Raw genomic sequence first — 8730 nt, 5'->3', positions numbered from 1 at the left:
GCCCCGCTCGCCAGTGTCGAGTTCCCGTAGGCCTCCCTGTGCCGGCCAGTGCCTGTGTGCTCTGGGCGAGGGCGGTTTTAACTCCAGGCGCTGAGCGGGCTCCCGGTGCGCTCTGCGTTTCCAGCCGCGGATTTACTAGCAGGCAGGGAAGGCAAATTCAAGGCAGATAAAATCATTTTACCGGCAGAAATCGGGCCATTCGAGCGCTCTGGTGAGCTGGGGATGGGGGGGGGCTCTGCCCACCCCCCGTGGGGATTCTCACAGGCAGCCGTCAGGCTGATGGGGGGCTGGCAGGTGCGGGGCGAGGCGGAGAAGCCTAGTGCTGTCCTGGCAGGGCCCTTCCTCACGCCCTGTGCCGGCACAGCTTGGCTCCGGTTCCGGCCACAGGCCCTTCAGCTGCTGTCCCCCTTGGCAGAGGCTCCCTGGGCCAGGGCCTGGCTCTGGTCTCTCATGGGTGTGAACACGGACCCAGCTGGCTCAGAACGGGAGACTGGTGCAGAGGCAGGCTGCAGGTGTGGGGAGGGGGTTCTCATGGGCCACGCCCACATTCCCAGAATGCACCGGAGGGTCCTCTGGGTGCCTCGGAGCTGGTCCCTTGGGTGCCCACCAACCGGAGTGGAGCAGTGGTGTTTCCAGCCCTAGGGCACATGGGGATGGGCTGGGGTCGAGTGGGACACCGTCGGGCTTCAGCGGGTAGCACCCTGGCTGACAGCCCATTTTCCTCTGACTCCCCTTAATAAAAGGGGCCACGTTAAATGCAGCCCCCTTGCCCCGAGTGCGGCCTGAGAAGGGACCCTGCAGGGCAGTGGCTGGGAGGCTGTGGGTGGGGGGCTGCCCCGAGGATGGACGGGGCAGCAGCTGCGTGCCCCTAACACCAGTATTAGTGAGTGGGGGTGCAACGGCGCCCCCTAGAGGCTGGGCCAGAGCTGAGGGCATCTGCCGCGGTCAGTCAGCAAAGCGCAGGGGGACAGCCTGGCTCAGCGTGACTCTGTTACCTGGCACACGTGGCTTCTTGTAGCCGGCCCTGAGCTCCCAGAGGGCATGGCAGCCCCTGGCCTACCACGCAGCCTCACGGCCATGCCCTGGTCCCACACTCACCGTGCACTGCTGGAGTCGCTCGTTCTGGAGGGCGCAGACTGACTCCCCAGGGGGAATGCAGGGGGCAGGCCATTCAGGGGCTCCAGCAGGGCTTCGCCAAGGTGGGCGTTGCTGGATCCCACCAGCCCTGGGGTAACAAGCTTGGCTACAAGGTCAGGCTGGTGGTGGGGTCTGTTTGGTGCAAACACAGGTGGGCGGAGCCCCCAGGGGGCGGGCAAGAGGCAGCAGCGCCTGCTAGAGCCTGCCTGCGGTGTTTCCACCCTGGATCATGCAGCCTGACTAATGTCCTTCCATTACATGTAACAGGGGAATGATGGGATTTCCGGCTTCCCCGCACCTCATCCAGCGTCCGTTTCAGTACTGCCTGGGGCTGGCTGGCTGCCTGCTGGGAGCGGGGCTCCCGGACACTGGGCAGGCACCTGGGCCAGGAGCAAGTGCGCAGAGAGCATTAATTGCTCCTGTGCGGAGTCAGGTGAACAGCAATGACAGTGCTACAGGCCAGACCAATCAGCAGGCCGGGTTCCTTTGTGCCCCCGTGTGGCTGCCCGGTGCTGGGGCCTGGCCTGCAGGAGGCGCCCCGGGGGCTCCCCCATTGTTGCGAGCACTGGTGCAGCTCTGCTGGCATTCACAGTAGAGTGGGGGACTAGTGCAGACAGGGCTCTGGCGTTGCTGCGACCTAGACTTGATCAGAGCCGGGTTAGAGGACATCCCCGTGCCTGTCAGCGCTAGGGTCTCTGTTGCGCCCCCAGGAGTGGGAGAGCGGGGGGATTTGCCTGGTAGACGCAGCCTGTCTGTGCGTTGTGACATGCAGACTGGCGTGAGGGTGCAGGAACTGCCACATGGGGCCAGGACAAATGGGCCCTGGATCCTGCCTCCAGCAGCGACCAATGGCAGATGCTCCAGAGGAAGGAGTTACATCACCAGCTATAGCGTCAGGTGCTGTTGCTTCCTGACCCCAGCTGGGGCTGAAGCATGGGGATGGATGGCCTCTGTCTCTTGGATCCCTGAATGTGCCGTTCCAATTCCTGCCTTGCTGTAGCCCCTGGTGAGCTGCTGCTAGAAGCTGTCGGGGTCAATCCCAACGAGCGTCGCCTCTGGTGCCGGCAGAGCTCTCGCTGGCGTGCGTCATGCCCGACTGAAAGGCGGGTGCCCTATTTCTGCCACGCAGGCTGGGGATTAGCTCCCGCGATGCCCTTAGTCACCATGTTCCTTAGCCACATCTGCATTCCAATAGCTCCAAATATGGGCTAATTTCATCATCTCTCCTAAGTCAGCTCTGCCAGCTCCCAGACACGTGTGCGTCTCCGCAGGGGAGGGCAGCACAGGCAGGCAGGTTGGCAATACAGTGGGACGGTGGTGAGGCAGTGGGAAGTGTCAGTGACACAGGAGGGGGCTGCAATGCAGGGTTCACTGGTAGATGGCTGGCAGAGCTGGCTGGAAAAGCCTGAACCCCCCAGGCCTGTTACTGTGGCCTGTGCCAGTGCGTGGGGGCTGTGGCCTCATGGGGCAGGGGGGTTCCTGCAAAATTCCAGGTGCCTTTTCTGTAGACATGGCAGGATTTCATCCTGGAAATGGCTCGGGAGCAGGGGGACGTTGGGGAGGGGCGGGAGCATGGGAGGTTGGTACTGGCGGCGGGGGAGAGGGGATGGCCCAGCCCCAGGTGAGATGGCCAGAAGGGTCAGTGCTGGCCCAACCGGAGCATGTGGGATTGTGGGTTCCAATGGGACAGGGCCATTCTGGAGCGTGGCTGTGATCCAGGCAGCAAGGAGCAAAGCATGGCGCCCTCTGGCTGGGGGGGCCTGCCACCCCCAAGCCCAGCACTGCAGGGCAGGAGTTGCTCTGGGCTGTGTCTGGTGGGACGTGAGTCCGGAGCTGCCATGCACCGAGGCTGCTCTGAGAATCAGAATCCTGGGAGTGTCGGGCTGGAAGGACCTCGAGAAGTCACTGTCTCCAGCCCCTGCACTGGGGCAGGGCTGAGTAAACCTAGACTGGGGTCTGTCCATCCTGTTCTGAAACCCCCCAGCCTCCCGTGGTCCCTGCTCCAGTGCGTCGCTCTCCCGGGAGTTAGGAAGCTTTTCCTAATACACCTCTACTCCGCTAGAACACGACTTTGAATAGAACGCAGTAAAGCAGTGCTCCGGGGGGGTAGGGCTGCACGCTCCAGCGGATCAAAGCAAGTTCGATATCACGCGGTTTCACCTATAACACGGTAAGATTTTTTGGCTCCCGAGGACATCAGGGTAGAGGTGTATCTCACCTCAGTCTCTCAGGCTGCAAATTAAGCCCATCACTTCTCCTACCTTCAGTGGACATGGAGAACAATTGATCCCCGTCGTCCTTACCACCAGCCTTTCCCTAGCTGAAGCCAGGTTGAAGGGAACCATTGAGAACTCGCCTGAGTCCAGTCTTTCAGCCACTTGTGCACCCACTTTCTAGTCATTTCACCTAGCCCACATTCCCCTAGTTTACTATGAGACTGTCAAAAGCCTCACTAAAACCAAGGTCTACCACGTCTCCTGCTTCCCCCAGCCACTAGGCCAGTGACCCTGGCAAAGAAGGATCTGAGGTTGGTTTGGCATAATTTGTTCTTGGCACACCCATGTTGACTGGTCCTTAGAAGTCGCTTATCCTCTAGGGACTCACAAACTGATGGTTTAACAAGTTGTTCCAGCTATGGAAGTCGGGCTGCCCGGTTGATAGTTCCCTGGGTCCTCTTTGTTCCCCCTTTTTAAAGACAGGTACAATGTTTGCCCTTCTCCAGTCCCCCGGGCCCTCGCCCGTCCGCTGGGAGTCCTCAAATCTAACTGCTAATGGTTCCGCGATTGCGTCCGCTCGTTCCCCGAGCCCCCGAGGGTGCATCGATCACGTCCCGCCAGGTTGGATCCACCCAGCGGATGGGAATGTTCTTTGGCCGGCCCCTCTGCTGAGCTGAGCTCTGCTCCGAGCCTGGCAGCGCAGCGCTGGGGCTGGCAGCGAAGCAGTTAAAAGTTGCTGCTCGTCTCCCTCTTAGGGTTTTACTCATGAACTGCAGCTTGAGTCAGAGGCTGTGGAGGTGGCAGGCGGCACGGCGGCTCAGGCTGGCAGAGGATGCTCGTGGTGTGAGCACTTGCTGGGTCCAGGAGGCAGCACAGAGAGAAGTGAGACTGGGGCCGGCAAGCAGGTGAGTGGGTGGGGGGAGCAGAATAGGGACTGGGACTGAGGGATCCCCGGCTGTGAGTGGGGCTGTGAAGGAGTTGGGGAGTTGCTGGGCGGGTGCAGCTGGCAGGGGGCGGCTCCCGGGGGCTTTGGCGAACGCCGTGTGCCAGGGCAATGGGCCGCTGCCCACAGAACTTTCCCAGCGAACTTTGGCAGCAGCTGCCACTTGTCACAAAGAGCCACAGCCTGCGACTTGGCGAGTCTGTGAACGCCGGGCGGGCGGCACGGCCCCCTCTGGGTCCCAGCCCAAACTCAGGGGGTGCAGGAGGGAGCGCGTGAAAGCCACAGACTGCAGCTGGGTGCCAAGAGCAGGGGTCTTGGGGCTGGAAGAGACCCCTTGCCTCTCCCTGCCCTGCGGGGTCCCCATGCCCTGTCTGCCCCCCTCACTCATGTTTCCCCGGGGAGCAAGGGGGAAATGCCGAGCACATCCCGTTGTGCCAACTGGGCACAGACACGGGCCAGCGAAACCCCTCCAGATCCCGGCTGCAGTGGAGTCTGCACGGTGGGCTGGGCCGGGCGCCAGGGTGAGGGGCACTTTGGCAACCCCTGGAAGGGCGAGAGAGCAGCGTGGAGCCACAGAGCCAGCCCCGCGCAGCCCACTGGGCTCTGCCGGGCCAGCCTGGGAACGGCTGCGGGTAGGCAAAGCCCTCGGCCGAAGTCCTGCTGAGCCCAGGGTGCAGCCCATTCCTGGGGCATCCCCCAGATACACGGGGAGGGGTGGGTGGGAGCGGGACCCCGGTGGGTACACGGGGAGGCAGGGGGGAGGGGTGGGTGGGAGCGGGACCCCCATGGTTACACGGGGAGGCAGGGGGGAGGGGAGGGAGAAGGACCCCCTTGGGTACATGGGGAGGCGTGGGAGGGGGAGGGGAAGGAGAAGGACCCCGGTGGATATATGGGGAGGTGTGGGGGGAGGGAGGGAGCGGGACCCTGGTGGGTACATGGGGAGGCTTGGGGGGAGCAGGGGCTTGGCCGAGCTGGGAACTGAGATCTGAAGGCTCCCGACACAGCTCTCTGCCATTGGCCAGTAACCTGCTCTTCCCAGCTCCTCTCCCCCACGCTCCCCTGGGCTCCCAGTCGCTGGGCCCTGCAGGAACAGCTCCGGTGCTGCACATGGCATTCGCCTCTAGTCCCAAACTCCGGCAAAGTCGGTACTGGCCCTGGTCCCCGGGGAGACTCCGGCCTCACAAAGGTTCCCCCCCCACCCCACCCCCAGGGAGCAAGGACTAACCCGGAGAAGCATCAGGGACTGTGGTCCCCAGGAGCACCTCCCAGGGGCAGGTTGTGGCCCCTGGAACCCGCTAACTGGTCACTGCGTCCCCTTCTGGCTCCAGCCACCGCCCGGTGCTCCCTGGTGTCCTGTGCGCCCAGCACGGCCGGGCGGGAGCCAGGACCCGTCACTGTGGCCCCAAGTGGCTCATCTCCACCAGCTGCTCCCCCCACATTGCACCTTCTCTCTCCCTCCCCACGTCCGCAGGGCCCTGGCCAGGGACCTTTCCTGTCTCCTCCCCTCCGAGCACTCCGGTTCGCCGTGGGGAAATGGCTCCCGCCCCCTGTGCTGGATTCACTGATACACTGCTCCTGTGCCCGCTCGCCCTCTGCCCGCCCCAGTGCCTGCTCTGGGAGTGAAGCTGGAAGGCTGCAGGCTCCCTTCATCTGGGAGGTACATGTAGACCCTGGGCAAGCTCTACCCATGCCAACCTGCAGCACTGCCCCCCCATCCCAGCCCTGGACTCCCCCCCCCCCAGCTCTGCTGGTGCCCCTCACTCCCGACCCGCAGCCCTCTGCTACTCCAACCCTGCCCCCACAGCTCTGCCAGCACCCCTCACTCCCAACCCGCAGCCCCCTGCTACTCCAACCCTGCCCCCCAGCTCTGCCGGTGCCCCTCACTCCCGACCCGCAGCCCCTGCTAGCCCAGCCCTGGGCGGCTCTTGGACAGAGACTGTGGTGATCAGTTTTGTGGTGATTTCGGGAGGGAGCTGCGTGTCCCCAGGCCCCAGGGCTCCTTGTCACATGGGACGTGTGGCGGGATTTGAACCCAGGCGTCGCCGAGTGAAGGCCAGGGCGTCCATGCTCCAGGCCCCAGGAGATGTCTTTCCGAGGTGCCCTCGGTGTTCTCAGCGCACAGAAGAGCCGTGCCAGCTGTTCCCTCAGCCGAGTCTCATGGCAACGTGCGGGGAGGGAGGAGAGCTTCCTGGGCTCGCCTAGCAACGCCATGGGCTTTTCTGCTTGGCGGGGGGGACGGCGTGTTAGGGAGCCCCTGGGGCTGGGGGGGTGCCCTGGGCTGACTGGGCAGCGGAGGATTCTCTGGCCTGGGCAGAACGGGGTGAGGAACTCCAGGCAGGACTGGCGGGTGCCTGGCCTGGGTTGCTACGGCCAAGGGCCTAGTGGAGGGGGTCCCACACGTGGCTCCTGCATGGGCGGCCTGCTGGGGGGAGCAGTTATCACCCCGCTCCTGCCCCTTGTTGTTCAGCAGGGTGGGTTTGAATCCCCGCCATCGGCGACTCGCTGGCGCTCACACAACCTGCCCCCTCCCTTCCGGGGCATCTGTGCTGAGCTGTGCCACCCTGCCCCTGCCAGGAGAGGCTGGGGTGCCAATCACATGGCGCTGGCTGGGGGAGAGGGGACTGCAGCGCTGGGCGGGGGATGGGTTCATGGTTCTCTCCTTTCCATTCAGATCCTTCCCTGCCCTGTGCTGCTGGTCCCTCCCTCCTGCCCCTGGAGTGTGCCTGGGGACAGAGGGGTCTGTGCTCAGGGATCAGATCCCCTCCAGGGGCCCTGGCCATTATCCAACCTGTCTGTGCTCTTGGACCCTGCAGGTGACCCCGCTGAGCGACCCCTGGCGCCTGTCCCCCCGGGAGGAACGGGGCCGGAGAACCCCGGGGTACCCAGTGCTCATCGAGCCATCCAACAAGAGACACTGACCCAGGCCAAACAGCGGATCCCTCCTTCACCCTCTGCTCCTAGGCCCAGACGCCCCTGGACAGTTCCTCCGGCGGCCTCCTTGGCCAGGCTGTCTGCTGCTGACTCCAGCCGACCCCTCGCTGCTGCAGATCCTGCCTTGCCGCCCACTCGAGACGCTTTTTGGGGGGTTCCATTTAACTGTTGACTTTGCAGTCGAGCCCATTGACTGCCCAGCCTGTGTCTCTCCTGGCTTCCTCCCCCAACCCCTGGGCAAACGCGATGAAAGCAGGGCAGCGCGAGGGCCGGGCAGAGGCCATAGGAGCGTGAAGCGGAGCCGCTGTTCACTAGGACACAAGCGACTCGAAGCCGGAAGAGAGGGAGGGGGGGGTTTGTGCTGCAGCCAGTGCCCCAGGGTCAGCCGGGGCCGGTGCTGAGCAGGGCACTGCCTGGAGGGGAAGAACAACACATCCGCACTCGTCAATATCCGGAGGGAAATAAACCCTAATTGGCTTCATTTGGCAGCTGGCTGGCGGCGGGCTCTGGAGGTGGCAGCGCCTCCTGCAGGCCACAGTCATGAGGTGCAGGTTTCAGAGACTCCAGTGACGGCGAGGAACAAATCGGAAGCCACCGGCTAACTGGGGCTGGCCCCTCCTCACCTGAGCGCCTTCTCTGCCACAGGGCTCAGTGCCCAGCCCGACTCCCAGCCCGTCTAGCGGGAGAGTCCCTGGCGGCTGCCCCAAGAGGCGGCGCTCCTCTGGGCTGGAACGAGCCCTTGTCCCATAACTCTTCCTGCGGCTGCCTTGGGCCCGGTCTCCACCCATCACAGCCCCGGATGCTCTTTGCCCCCAAATCCAGATCTTAACTCCACGTTCTTCTGCCTGTCTGTCCCACCACCGACTCCTCCGAGCAAGGACCCTGCCCAGCCCGCCTCCGCCAGGATGAACGAGATCCCGGACCTGGCGTCCCAGTCCTCCTTGGGGGTGGTCTCTGCCACCTGCGTCTCCAAAGTGGAGCTGCGGGTCAGCTGCAAACACCTGCTCGACCGGGACACGCTCAACAAGTCGGACCCCTGCGTGGTACTGCTCATGCAGTCCCAGGGCCAGTGGATGGAGGTAGGTGGGTGGGGCCGAGACGGGGCTGGGTGACCTCGTGGTGTTTGTATTGGGCTGCCCGCATGCACGGTGCTGGCAGGATGGCCCTGCTGGGTGTGCCCCGCGGCTCGGGGCAATGTGGGGATCAGCACCTACCCTGGGGGCTCTAGCCAGGGCTGGGCCAAGGGACTTCTCACCAAACGCTGACAGGAATTTTCATCAGTGTTCGGGGGGGCGGGGGGGCTGGATGAAAACACGCTTGTTTGGGGCTGCGAATTCCACATTTGAGCCCCCCCGTCACTCTGTGGCCTCGGAACATTTTGTAGATGCCCGGTGGTCTGGATCCGTTCGGGTGGGCCCCAGGGCTTGGCCGGCATCAGGATCCCTGCGCTGCGGGCGGCACATGCACGGGGCTTCTCCCCATGCCAGGCTGAAAACGCCCAGT

General features: G+C 63.9%; 1 protein-coding gene across 3 annotated transcripts in view; it reads left to right on the top strand.

Annotated features, from left to right (window-relative positions):
- Positions 1 to 4167: 4167 nt before the first annotated feature.
- The window catches only part of CPNE7 (copine 7), a 49692-nt gene continuing 45129 nt past the window's right edge, over positions 4168 to 8730 (top strand). For 2 of the 3 annotated variants that reach the window (XM_054049355.1, XM_054049353.1), the window contains exons 1-2: positions 4168 to 4258; positions 7110 to 8306. In XM_054049355.1, coding sequence (XP_053905330.1) covers positions 8133 to 8306 — 174 coding nt within the window. In that variant the 5' untranslated portion in view covers positions 4168 to 4258; positions 7110 to 8132. Of the gene's footprint in view, positions 4259 to 5935; positions 5954 to 7109; positions 8307 to 8730 lie in introns of those variants that run through there. The other variant, XM_054049354.1, reaches the window with a different exon arrangement.

This window comes from Malaclemys terrapin, chromosome 14, assembly GCF_027887155.1.
Source record: "Malaclemys terrapin pileata isolate rMalTer1 chromosome 14, rMalTer1.hap1, whole genome shotgun sequence".
In the NCBI taxonomy this organism is placed as follows: domain Eukaryota; kingdom Metazoa; phylum Chordata; order Testudines; family Emydidae; genus Malaclemys; species Malaclemys terrapin.
The sequence above is the reverse complement of the archived record's forward strand: the minus strand, read 5'-3'. Positions and strand labels throughout refer to the sequence as shown.